At 42.2% G+C, this 14,286-nt stretch overlaps 1 protein-coding gene across 3 annotated transcripts in view; it reads right to left on the reverse strand.

The window, feature by feature from the left end:
* Window positions 1–11,974: 11,974 nt before the first annotated feature.
* The window catches only part of ranbp9 (RAN binding protein 9), a 95,442-nt gene continuing 93,130 nt past the window's right edge, over window positions 11,975–14,286 (reverse strand). For all 3 annotated transcript variants that reach the window (XM_078241246.1, XM_078241238.1, XM_078241253.1), the window contains one exon: window positions 11,975–14,136. In XM_078241246.1, coding sequence (XP_078097372.1) covers window positions 14,006–14,136 — 131 coding nt within the window. In that variant the 3' untranslated portion in view covers window positions 11,975–14,005. The remainder of the gene's footprint in view (window positions 14,137–14,286) is intronic.

A 14,286-nucleotide genomic window follows, 5' to 3' on the forward strand; every position in this document is an offset into this window, starting at 1 on the left:
AGGGAAATATGATAGGATCAGGGATGTTGGCCTATATTGCGAGGGGGATAGAATATAAAAGCAGGGATGTCTTGATGCACCTGTACAGGGCATTGGTGAGGCCGCAGCTGGAATACTGTGTGCAGTATTGGTCCCCTTATATGAGGAAGGATATATTGGCATTGGAGGGAGTGCAGAGAAGGTTCACCAGGTTGATACCGGAGATGAGGGGTTTGGATTATGAGGAGAGGCTGAGGAGATTGGGTTTGTACTCGTTGGAGTTTAGAAGGATGAGGGGGGATCTTATGGAGACTTATAAGATAATGCGGGGGCTGGATAGGGTGGAGGCGGAGAGATTCTTTCCACTTAGTAAGGAAGTTAAAACTAGAGGACACAGCCTCAAAATAAAGGGGGGTCGGTTTAAGACAGAGTTGAGGAGGAACTTCTTCTCCCAGAGGGTGGTGAATCTCTGGAATTCTCTGCCCACTGAGGTGGTGGAGGCTACCTCGCTGAATATGTTTAAAGCGCGGATGGATGGATTCCTGAGCGGTAAGGGAATTAAGGGTTATGGGGATCAGGCAGGTAAGTGGTACTGATCCACGTCAGATCAGCCATGATCTTATTGAATGGCGGGGCAGGCTCGAGGGGCTAGATGGCCTACTCCTGCTCCTATTTCTTATGTTCTTATGAATTGGCTAAGGTAGACTGGGAGAGCAGGCTGGCAGGTAGGATAGCTGAGGAACAGTGGAGGATTTTTAAGGAGATCCTTTTCAGTTCTCAGCAAAAATATATTCCAGCAAAAAACAAGGATTGTAAGAAAAGGGAGAACCAGCCGTGGATAACGAAGGAAATAAAGGAAAGTATTAAAATAAAAACAGCTGCGTACAGAGTGGCCAAAAATAGTGGAGAAACAAGTGATTGGGAAAAATTTAAGAAACAACAAAGAGAGACTAAGAAAGCGATAAAGAAAGGAAGGATAGACTATCAAGCTAGGCTAGCAATTAATATAAAAAATGATAGTAAAAGTTTTTATAAATATATAAAAAGGAATCGAGTGGCTAGAGTGAATGTTGGACCCTTGGAGGACGAGAGGGGGGAGTTAATAGTGGGAAATGAGGATATGGCTGAGTCTTTAAATAAGTTTTTTGTGTCGGTCTTCACGGTGGAGGACACAAATAGTTTGCCAAATATTAACGGTAGAGGGTTGGCAGCAGGAGAAATACTTAATACAATTAATGTTACCAGAGAGGCAGTGCTGGGTAGACTAATGGGACTGAAAGTGGACAAGTCCCCGGGTCCGGATGGAATGCACCCCAGGGTATTGAAAGAAATGTCAGAGGTAATAGTGGCTGCGTTAGTGATTATTTATCAAAACTCGTTGCATTCTGGGGTAGTGCCGGTTGATTGGAAAACGGCTAATGTTACGCCGCTGTTTAAAAAAGGAAGGAGACAAAAAGCGGGTAACTATAGGCCGGTCAGCTTAACGTCTGTAGTAGGGAAAATGCTGGAATCCATTATTAAAGAGGAGATAGCAGGGCATCTGGATAGAAATGGTTCGATCAATCAGACGCAGCATGGATTCATGAGGGGAAAGTCGTGCTTGACGAACATGTTGGATTTTTATGAAGATGTGACTAGGGCGGTTGATGGAGGAAAACCGGTGGATGCGGTGTTTTTGGATTTCCAAAAGGCGTTTGATAAGTGCCCCATAAAAGGCTGCTGAAGAAGATTAGGGCACACGGAGTTGGGGGTAGTGTGTTAAAGTGGATTGGGGACTGGCTATCCGACAGGAAGCAAAGAGTCGGAATAAATGGGTGTTTTTCTGGTTGGAGGAAGGTAACTAGTGGCGTGCCGCAGGGATCGGTACTCAGGCCGCAACTATTTACCATTTATATAGATGATCTGGAGGAGGGGACGGAGTGTAGGGGGACGGAGTGTAGGGTAACGAAGTTTGCAGACGACACAAAGATAAGTGGAAAAGTGAATCGTGTGGAGGACGGAGAAGATCTGCAGAGAGATTTGGACAGGCTGAGTGAGTGGGCGAGGATATGGCAAATGGAGTATAACGTTGAGAAATGCGAGGTTATACACTTTGGAGGAAATAATAACAAATGGGATTACTATCTCAATGGAAACAAATTAAAACATGCTACCGTGCAAAGGGACCTGGGGGTCCTTGTGCATGAGACGCAAAAGCCCAGTCTGCAGGTACAACAGGTGATCAAGATGGCAAATGGGATGTTGGCCTATATCGCGAGGGGGATAGAATATAAAAGCAGGGATGTCTTGATGCACCTGTACAGGGCATTGGTGAGGCCGCAGCTGGAATACTGTGTGCAGTATTGGTCCCCTTATATGAGGAAGGATATATTGGCATTGGAGGGAGTGCAGAGAAGGTTCACCAGGTTGATACCGGAGATGAGGGGTTTGGATTATGAGGAGAGGCTGAGGAGATTGGGTTTGTACTCGTTGGAGTTTAGAAGGATGAGGGGGGATCTTATGGAGACTTATAAGATAATGCGGGGGCTGGATAGGGTGGAGGCGGAGAGATTCTTTCCACTTCGTAAGGAAGTTAAAACTCGAGGACACAGCCTCAAAATAAAGGGGGGTCGGTTTAAGACAGAGTTGAGGAGGAACTTCTTCTCCCAGAGGGTGGTGAATCTCTGGAATTCTCTGCCCACTGAGGTGGTGGAGGCTACCTCGCTGAATATGTTTAAAGCACGGATGGATGGATTCCTGATCGGTAAGGGAATTAAGGGTTATGGGGATCAGGCGGGTAAGTGGTACTGATCCACGTCAGATCAGCCATGATCTTATTGAATGGCGGGGCAGGCTCGAGGGGCTCGATGGCCTACTCCTGCTCCTATTTCTTATGTTCTTATGTTCTAACTAAGTCTTCAGTAGGAGTATTCGCAACACTGGGTATTAAAGAAGTTGGTACTTCTGGAGATGATTCTGAGAACTCATTTTGAGATGACATCATTTAGCATGGTGTTGCCAAACCAATTCATCATTGGTTTGAACCATGAAAGAAATTGGACCTGTTTTTGATAAAACTATGGCTGGTACCAATTTCTCACTCGTGGCATAATTACGAGCTAACACTTAATTTCCTTGTTGAAATGAACATTGTTTGGCTCTCACTTCTCATCTAGCAACTTGCGATTGTTGTTGATGCTCTACTGTCTGATGTTTCTGGAGGTAATAACAAACATAGTTCTCCACTTTCTCTTTAAAAGAAGTAATGCAGGTGAACTTTGGATAGTCGGTTCTATAAGATGACAAAAAGCTATTTACATGGTGTGATAAACCTTGTTCCCTGGAAGCTTTTAAAGAATGCTTCCAGGATTGTATGAATCTTTCAGCTAATCCATTAGTTGATGGATGATAATATATGGGGATCTTATGTGCTGAATACCATTTACTTTGCGATAATCCTCTAACTCCTGTGATGTAAACTGTGAATCTTTATCGCTAACAATCTGTTCTGATTTACCAAATCTTGCACAAAATTTAATCACGTTTTTAATAATTTGTTTAGTTGTAGTAGATCTCATAACTTCTGGTCACTTTGTGTGTACATCAATTATAATTAACACGTAACCATCAAATGGACTCAGCAAACGCTGTGCAATTGTTGCCATGGCATTTTAGACCACTCCCAAGGGTGTAAAGGAGACAATGATAGTTTATTTTGTATTCATGTGCAGGCTTGACATTCCTACTTTTTCTTCAATCTGAGCATCCAGACCCGGCCCTGGAAAAGAATATTAACAAAACTAATAGGTGGCATCTACTCAATAGGTAACGGTAAGTGTGATAATGCATTAATGCACTTGTGTGTGATAATGCAAAGGCATTAGTGTGACACTGATTCCTAAGCTATAAAATATCATCAGTGTGCAGTGACCATAGAGTCCTACAGTGGCCCATTGCGTCTGCACCAACCACAATCCCACCCGGGCCCTATCCCCATAACCCCATGCACTTGCCCTAGCTTGTCCCTCTGACACTAAGGGACAATTTAGCATAGCCAATCCACCTAACCTGTTCACCTTTGGACTGTGGGAGGAAACCAGAGCACCCGAAGAAAACCCACACAGACATGGGGAGAATGCAAACTTCATACACAGTTGTGGAAGTTAAAATGCTCAGATTAGAAAAAAAATCATGCCTTCTCTGTAACAGCTTGCGAGAATGTTATTAGTTGCAGACCTTCAAGGGAAGCCTGTCTGCTTTGGATTAATCTTTTCCTTGCCTAGACCTCAAACCATTCTGCTTTTTGACCTTCACTGGAGGGTGAACAAGACCAGATTTTTTCCATAACAAATACCAAAGGCGAGATATGGGGATATGCCACGCAAATGAATGATTAGCAGGAGTCAATTTTTCATCGAATGAGAAACGGTGAAAACCAAGGTTTTAATTGTCAAATACATATAATGAAAGATGAAAAGTCTCTTGTTACTGATTTGCTGTAATTGACTATAACTGCTGAGTTGTTTCTCTGTAACGTCAGAACCACTCCAGCCATTTTGATGGAGGGAGGGGGAGTTCTCCTTGCGCACAAGTAATTAAAGACCTTGCATTGGATGCAGCTTTGTTTGTGTTAAAGGGCGACTAAGTGTGCCTAAGGTTGCTGGTACCCAAGTGACTCAGTGAACCAAGCTGGAAATCGAACCCGAGTCCCTGGCTCTATGAGGCAGCAGTGCTAACCATTGTGCCACCATGCTGCCCAATCTTTACAATCAACTAGAAGCTAATGTGGCATGCCTTTATATTGCCCAAATAGAGTTAAGAGTCAATGATCAGTCAATAACATGAAATGGTGACCATATAAATAATGATGAACCCTTATGCCAAAAATTATGCCCAATAGTTCTTTTTCCAGTTGAGCATAGTTGGATTCAGTCCAAGTCAAGAGTTCACGAAGCAAAAGCTTGATCATTCTTCTCCCAAAGGCATAATATGTGCAATGACTGCCCCTACTCCATAAAGTGAAGCGTTACAAGCAAGCAGTAATGGTAGCTTCGGATTAAAATGAACCAGTACTTCAGACATCTGCAAAGCATCTTTGCCATCCTTGTATGCTTCTCACATTCTGTTGTCCAATCCCATGACTATTTTACACATCACTACATTATTAAAACCATTGCATAATTTACTAAGGAACAACTTTGCCATAATTTACTAATCCTAGAAAGGACCTTAAATGCATCACATTTGTTGGATGTAGTGCTTCTAAAATAGCTTCCATCTTTTTAGGTGCGTTAATGTCTAATGTAACCCAAGTACTGGACTGATATATGGGAGAAGTCATGCTCTTTTTGATATGCAGACCATGGGCTTGAAGACATTCCAATGTTGCTTCTAAATTATTCAAGTGCTCTTGTTCACAGGACCCTGTAATTAAAATATAATGATGTGGAGATTATTAAAATATAATCCAGCTAACATTGTACACCAGAGACCACTTAAAATCTGATCCACTGATGTTTGGAATAGGACTGTTGCAGATGTTATTCCAAAGGGCAATATTTATAATGAAACAGACCTTATTGGTGGCACAGTGGTTAGCACTACTACCACAGTGCCAGGGATCTGGGTTCTGATTCCTGGCTTGGGTCGCTGTCTGTGCAGAGACTGCACGTTCTCCCCACGTCTGCGTGGGTTTCCTCCGGGTGCTCCAGTTTCCTCCCACATTCCGAAAGACGGGCTAGTTAGGTTACTCACAACTTGTCCAAATCACCTTGAAGCCTTTTAACATCCTCCACACCACTCATATTGTGGTTGAATATTTAAGGTGGCAAGATGGCAGAGTTATTAGCACAGTTGCCTCACAGTGTCAGGGACCCAGGTTTGATTCTGACCTTGTGTGAAATTTACACATTCTCCCCGTGTCTGTGTGGGTTTCCTCTGGGTGCTCTGGTTTCCTCCCACTGTCCAAAGATGTGCAGGATGGGTGGATTGGCCTTGATAAATGCACAGATTTATGGGGTTAGGGCAGGAGGGGTGGGCCTGGCTAAAATGCTTTTTCAGAGAGTTGGTGCAGACTCAATAGACTGAATGGCCACCTTCAGGATTGTATGGATACATTCCCACCAAGTTTTGTGTTGTCAGCAAAATTGGAAATATTACTTTTGATTCCATCATCCAAATCATTGATGTGTATTGTGAATAGCTGAGGCCCAAACACTGATCCCTGCGGGACACCTCTAGTCACCATCTGCCAATTCAAACAAAGACCCATTTATTCCTACGGTTTACTGTTGGCTAACAGAATTTTGAAAGATAACAACCAACACATCCCATGGCCATCTCATTTAATATTCTGGGATGTGGATTATCAGGCACTAGAGATTCATCAGCTTTCAGCCCCTTTCATTTCTTCAGCACTATTTTTCTAGTAATACTAATTTCTTCCTTCTTACTAGATCCTTGATTCCTTAGGATTGCTGGGAAGTTATTTGTGTCTTCCTCTGTGAAGGCAGAACTAAAGTAATTAACTGATCTGCAATTTCCTTTGTTCTCTATTATAAACTCTCCTGCTTTGAATAGTAAGGAACCTACCTTTGTCTTCACCAACCTTTTTCTTTTTACATAGTTATAGAAGTCTGCTTTTATGTTACTTGTAAGTTTACTCTCATTCTATTTTTCCTCTCTTGATCAATCTCTTTGTCCACTGTTGCTGAGTACTAAGCTTCTCCCAATCCTCAGGCTTGCTACAAAGAATAGTACAGCACAGGCCCTTTGGCCCTCATGTTTACCTATCTAAACCAACCACTTATATCCCTCTATTCCCTGTTTGTTCATATGCCTATCAAGGTAAGTCTTAAATGTGGTTAACTGCCTCAACCACCTCACTTGGCAGTGCATTCCAGGCCCCCACCACCGTGTGTGCAAAATCTTCCCCCCACATCTCCACTGAACCTTTCCCCTCTAAGCTTGAACTTGTGCCCCCTTGTAATTGTCATTTCTGCCCTGGGAAAAAGCTTCCAACTGTTCACCCTATCTATACCTCTCATAATTTTATAAACTTCTATCAGGTCGCCCCTCAGCCTTCGTCTTTCCAGGGAGAACAATCCCAGTTTAATCAATCTCTTCTCATAGCTAATACTCATACCAGGCAACACCCTGGTAAACCTTTTCTGCACTCTCTCCAAAGCCTCCACGTCCTTTTGGTAGTGTGGTGACCAGAATTGAACACAATATTCCAAATGCAGTCTAACCAACGTTTTATAAAACTGTAACATAATTTGCCAACTTTTATACTCGATGCCCAATGAAGCATACCATGTGCTTTCTTCACTTTCTTCACCTTTTGTTAAACACTTCTTTAGATCTAAAACCATTCTCAATTTCTTTTGTGAGCCATTGTTAGGCTACTTTTGTGTTTTTTTCACCAGGAAGGAATATACAACTGTTGCAATGCATACATTTGTTCCTTAAATATTAGCCATTGCCTATCCACCATTCTGCTTTTTAACAAATATCCCCGATCTATCTTAGCCAACTCATGCCTCATACCTTAGTAGTTTCCTTTGTTTAGATTTAGGACCCTAGTTTCAGATCAGACTTCTTCACTTTCCATGCTAATGAAGAATTCCATCATGTTATGGTCACTGTCTTTCTAAAGCACCCTGTACAAAAAGATAACAGCTTCTCATTGCATAATACAAAATCTAAGAGAGCATATTCCCTAGTTGCTTCCTCAACATACTGGTCTAAACCCATCTTGTACACCATTTCAATCTGTTTCTCTCTCAAGTCCAGAAAGTATGCAGAGGAATATAGATAGTTTGAGTGGGCAAGGGTCTGGCAGATGGTGTACAATGTTGGTAAATGTGAAAGATGTGCTGATTAGATTACTCACAACTTGCCTAAATCACCTTGAAGCCTCTTAATATCCTCCACACCACTCACATTGTGGTAGGAATAACAGCACAGTGGACTATTTAAATGGTAAAAAATTGCAGCATGCTGCTGTGCAGAGGGACCTGGGTGTCTTTGTGCATGAATCACAAAAAGTTGGTTTGCAGGTGCAGCAGGTAATTAAATGGAATTCTGTCCTTCATTGCCAGAGGGGATGGAATTTAAAAACAGGGACGTATGTTGCAGCTGTAGAAGGTGCTGGTGAGGCCACACCTGGAGTACCGTGTACAGTTTTGGTCTCCTTACTTGAGAAAGGATATACTGGTACTGGAGGGGGTGCAGAGCCGATTCACTAGGTTGATTCCAGAGTTGAGAGGATTGGCTTATGAAGAGAGACTGAGTAGACTGGGGCTATACTCATTGGAATTCAGAAGAATGAGGGGGGGATCTTATAGAAACATATAAGATTATGACGGGAAAATATAGAAGCAGGGAGGTTGTTTCCACTGGTGGGGGCATAGCCTTACAATAAGGGCAAGCAGATTTAGAACTGAGTTGAGGAGGAACTTCTTCACCAAAAGGGTCATGAATTCCCTGCCCAGTGAAGCAGTTGAGGCCACCTTGTTGAACGTTTTTAAGGCAAAGATAGATAGATTTTTGAACAGTAAAGGAATTAAGGATTATGGTGAGCAGGCAGGTAAGTGGAGCCAATTCTACAAAAAGATCAGTTATGATCTTATTGAATGGTGGAGCAGGCTCGAGGGGCCAGATGGCCTACTCCTATTCCTAGTTCTTATAGTCCCGTTTTAAATGATTGAACTAAAACTATCTACCTGGACAATTCAAAGTGATGGAAGTCAAATGGATCCTTGCTTTAACATCTTGTGCCTTAGCACTGCAGCGAAATGTCAGTCTACAATTATATGCTCTTGTCCTGTCGTCACAAATCCAATGAGCTCAGAAGCCTGATTACTGAAGCCAACAGAGCCTGTAAAAGGGTTTTAGTTGTTTTTTGTGCCAGTATCCATTTTTCCTCCAGGTGGCACAGTGGTTAGCAGTGCACCTCACAGCACCAGGGACCCAGGTTCAATTCTGGCCTGGGGGTCACTGTCTGTGGTGTCTGCACATTCTCCCTGTGTCTGTGTGGGTTTCCTCCAGGTGCTCCGGTTTCCTTCCACAATCCAAAGATGTGCAGTTTAAGCAGATTGGCTATGCTAAATTGCCCTAGTATCAGGGAGACTAGCAGGGTAAGTATGTGGGGTTAAGGGGTAGCGCCTGGGTGGGATTGTTGTCGGTGCAAGCTCGAATGAGCCGAATGGCCTCATTCTGCATTGTAGGAATTCTATGATTCTAATTTTCACTCAGGTTCTGCTTCATACTTGGTGTGAACCAAAGTGGTGAAGCACTGTTGTTGTGGTTCTTTAACATGCTATTAAAATGTACATCTGAACCAACATTACAATCTTTGAAGTCCAACCTTTAGAAAATATCCATTTCCACCAGCAATCACGGCAATAGGATAGGCATGTGCCTGTAAAAAAGGACAGGAAGGGTAGGATTCGAGAACCGTGGATAACCAGGGAAATTGAGGGATTGGTCAAAAAGAAAAGAGGCGTACATGAGGTCCAGGCAGCTAAAAACAGAGGGAGCTCTGGAGGAATACAAAGGAAGTAGGAAAGAACTCAAACGAGGAATTAGAAGGGCAAAAAGGGGTCACGAAATGTCCTTGGCAGACAGGATTAAGGAGAATCCCAAGGCATTTTATTCATACGTTAGGAACAAAAGGGTTGTCAGGGAAAAAAAATCAGACCTCTCACGGACAAAAGTGGGGAATTATGCTTAGAGCCCAAAGAAGTAGGGGAGATCCTAAATGAATACTTTGCATCGGTATTCACAAAGGAGAGGGATGTGTTGACTGGGAGTGTCTCGGAGGGGAGTGTTGACCCATTAGCGAAAATCTCCATTACAAGGGAGGAAGTGTTAGGTTTTTTAGGGAATATAATGACTGACAAATCCCCAGGGCCTGATGGAATCTATTCAAGGCTGCTCAGGGAGACGAGAGATGAAATCGCTGGGCCTCTGACACAAATCTTTGTCTCGTCACTGGACACAGGTGAGGTCCCAGAGGATTGGAGAATAGCTAATGTGGTCCCGTTATTTAAGAAGGGTAGGAAGGATAACCCGGGAAATTATAGGCCGGTGAGCTTGACGTCCGTGGTAGGGAAGTTGTTGGAGAGGATTCTGAGAGACAGGATGTATGCGCATTTAGAAAGGAATAAACTCATTCACGATCGTCAGCATGGTTTTGAGAGAGGGAGGTCATGCCTCACTAACCTGGTAGAGTTTTTTGAAGAAGTGACTAGAATGGTAGACGAGGGAAGGGCCGTGGATGTTGTATATATGGACTTTAGTAAAGCGTTTGACAAAGTCCCTCATGGTAGGTTGGTGCAAAAGGTTGGATCTCATGGGATAAAGGGGGAGGTGGCTAGATGGGTGGAGAACTGAGGTGTATAAAATTATGAAAGGCATAGATAGGGTGAACGGTGGGAAGCTTTTTCCCAGGTCGGTGGTGACGTTCACGAGGGGTCATAGTTTCAAGGTGAGGGGGTGGGGGGGGGAGGTTTAACACGGATATCAGAAGGACGTATTTTACACAGAGGGTGATGGGGGCCTGGAATGCGCTGCCGGGCAAGGTGGTGGAGGCGGACACACTGGGAACGTTTAAGACTTATCGAGATAGCCACATGAACGGAGTGGGAATGGAGGGATACAAAAGAATGGTCTAGTTTGGAGGGCCGAAGGGCCTGTTCCTGCGCTGTATTGTTCTTTGTTCAATGAGGTTAGCACTGCTACAGAACAGCACCAGGGACCCGGTTGAATCCCAGCCTTGGACAACAGTGTGGAGTTTGCATGTTTGCCCAGTGTCTGCGTGGGTGCTCCAATTTCCCCCCAGTCCAAAGACGTGGAGGTTAGGTGGATTAACCATGATAAGTGCATGGGGTTACAGGGATACGGCAAGGTATGGGCCTGGAGAAGATACTCTGTCAGAGAGTTGGTGCACTCGGGGGCCGAATGGCCGCCTTCTACACTGCAGGGATTCTATGGAAAAAATTGAAAAGTGTGCAGAATGCATAACGACATACAACCACCACAAAAAGCAGAGACAGAAAGAAATGTCACTGCTCCAATAGATAACCAATGGCATTGACAATTCTCAATTACATTAGTTTGCAGTAGATCTCAATTTACACAATACCAATACTAAAAGTATTGAAATTGTGGCGAATAATGAAATACCATACTGAGGGAGGCAGGTTTGATTTGCTCATCCAGCTGAGTTTTCAATGTCAGCTACATGGATTTGCCAAGCACCCAGCAAACATCTCAAAACAGGGAAAATGAAGAATTGGACAGGCTCTACACTCCTGTGTCTTTCAGCTTTAACGCCTCTCCACCACAGTAGCCATGGGCTAAAACCAATTTTAAATATCCCATGTCCCAGTATCTTTGTAAGATGTATGTCATTGCTGGAAAGTTAAGAATAGAATAGAATAGAAACCCTACAGTACAGAAAGAGGCCGTTCGGCCTATCGAGTCTGCACCGACCACAATCCCACCCAGGCCCTACCCCCATATCCCTACACATTTACCCACTAATCCCTCTAACCTACGCATCTCAGGACACTAAGGGCAATTTTAGCATGGCCAATCAACCTAACCCGCACATCTTTGGACTGTGGGAGGAAACCGGAGCACCCGGAGGAAACCCACGTAGACACGAGGAGAATGTGCAAACTCCACACAGACAGTAACCCGAGCCGGGAATCAAACCCAGGTCCCTGGAGCTGTGAAGCAGCGGTGCTAACCACTGTGCTACCATGCCGCTCTTAATAAGAAATCAAATTACTTGCCAGTCTGCAACATCTGCTCAGAAGGTACAAATTATTACTTTTCAGGAAAGAAAATACTAAAAAAGTCAGATTTGCTAGGTACAACCTAGTGCATTTCATTAAGCCACATGCCCAGCCCCGAACTGGCTTAAACATTTATTTATTTTGATCATCATATCCCCTTCCCGAAACCAAACCTAGAAATTCATTTTGGGAACCACACAATTTTATATCCAGTAAAATATTTATGTAATAATTTATTACTGCAGATATTGTTCAGTTGCAAATTTTCCTTGAAGAAATTTACAATGTTAATTACCACAATATTTTACAGCAGAGTAGTCAGGAATAAAGAGTCATAGAAAGTCTTCAATACAATATCATGAATTAATATGCACATTATAAATGAACTTGTTTCTATGTGGTATTTTTCACGATCTCAGGATATCCCAAAGCACTTCACGGCTAAATAAATATTTTGAAGTGCAGTCACTGTTGTAAGGAAATGCAGCCAATTTGCACAAAGCAAGGTCCATAATCAGCATTGATAAATGACCAGATAATCATTTTTTTTGGTGGAGTTGGCTGGGCAATAACTATCACACAACATTACAACTGAAATTCACTATGGTTGTAAGTAAAGCCACTGAAAATAAACAGTTCTGATTATCACCACAAAAAGCAACTTCAATTGATTTTTCTTGGATTCTTGGAAATAAAAGCAAACATCTTTCAAAAATTCCAGTTTCACAACATACACTGGGTTACAAATCAGCCTGGCCTATGATACTTGTAAGACATGGCCGGAAAAAGAGGGTATGCTTAAAATACTGTATTTAAAATATTTGCTTCAAAGACTATTGGTTACAATAAGCAGTGACATGTGAGATGGTTGCCAAGCCAGATCATGTCAGTACCTAGCCTCACAAGGTAAAAGTGACAATGTTGTCATGAGGGTACGAGTCAGGCATCAAATATTCACGAGTTTTGTTCAGGCTGAAGCTTTCTGGAGCCTGCTGCAGGATAAGACAATATTGGCTCATTATGGTGCACAATTTTTAAAATAGTTTCCATTTTCAGTATGTAGACAATGCTGTTGGGACTAGTAAATAAACACTACCCATTTCAATAGATTTAAATCTTTAATAGCTGATTAATTACGATTCATACATTTGTTTATTGCAGTATAGTACTCACTCAAGCACTGCTTAAAAATGCAGAGTGTACAAAGTTTAAATTAAGACATTGCAGATTTTGACTAAGTATTTGGTTTAATATAAATAATGTCATTACCACACAATGTGTTGACAAGTACTTAACACTGTTATTTTACAATGGTTAAAATGATGGGTGTAGAATGTATTTCTCTGCATTTAAACAATGTTTGGAGAGCGGGCAGGGGAACAGATGAAGATGGAGAGCATGTGCACATAGACAATCTGGCGAGATAAAAAAAAACACTGAGACCAACACGCTGCAATCGTTCACAAGTGTTGTGACTGCCCATTCAGCTCCTGAGTAATGAAGATTTACAATACTCTTAGGAGGGAAAAAAAATTCACTCTCCATCCATCTATACTTAAAAGATCTACCAAATTACTCAAGCATTTAACTTTTTGATGTACATCAGAGGGATGGAAAACATTTTTATCCATTTTGTATTAGACATGCTCACCATTGGAGATCCACTCACACAACAGCAATTTTAAATTTTGGTTTATCACAAAAGATACATTTTAATAAAGTACAAAAAACCTAGTTTTTTGGTTTTAATCTGTAACTAAATACTTTTATTCACACATTCTCACTTTAATTTTGATTAAAGCATTTTTAAATTGTTTTTAGCCAATTAGTTTTTTCTCTTCCAAATATTTAAGAATGAATGACACTGTCCCATATAATGGACCATTTATTTTAGCTGGAGCCTCAATCAGCCCACTTCAGATGAAAACCTTTTGACATGTTTGAGGAATTATTAAGGAAGCACAGTTATGTTCCACTGAAACAGATATACATACTACACTGTTACAACTCCTCCAGACATTGCTATAAAAAATAATGCAAAACATGTCAATGAACTGTGCATATAAGTTAGAAAACAGCTGGACCATGCTGTAAACTAGGAAGCAGAAGTAGAATGACATTTATGATCTGTCCCCAAAAGATCATTCAAAATTAAAAGTCAGTTTCCCTTGAGCAGACCTGGTGCTGGATATGGTCACTAATGTTAAGGTAGCTCTGGGATGAGCTGTACAAATGCATAGCTAGTGCAAATATTCTTCCACTGTGGCAAACGCACAAGAACCGATTCCCAATCGGGCCATCAACTCCAAACACTTTGAAGCCTGTCCAATGGCGAGCGCAAGCGGGGGTTGCTTTGGCAGATTGTGAGACTCTGAAATAGGAAAGACAAAATAAGTAAATTTGGCTGCAACTTCAATACAGCGAATGAACAATTGCGTCAATTTGGGGATTATACAACACTCAGTGAAATAAACAGCCATATAAAAGATTCATTTAGACAAATGATCCTCCTGACAAAAAC

Source organism: Mustelus asterias, chromosome 2 (genome assembly GCF_964213995.1).
Source record: "Mustelus asterias chromosome 2, sMusAst1.hap1.1, whole genome shotgun sequence".
NCBI classification, from domain to species: domain Eukaryota; kingdom Metazoa; phylum Chordata; class Chondrichthyes; order Carcharhiniformes; family Triakidae; genus Mustelus; species Mustelus asterias.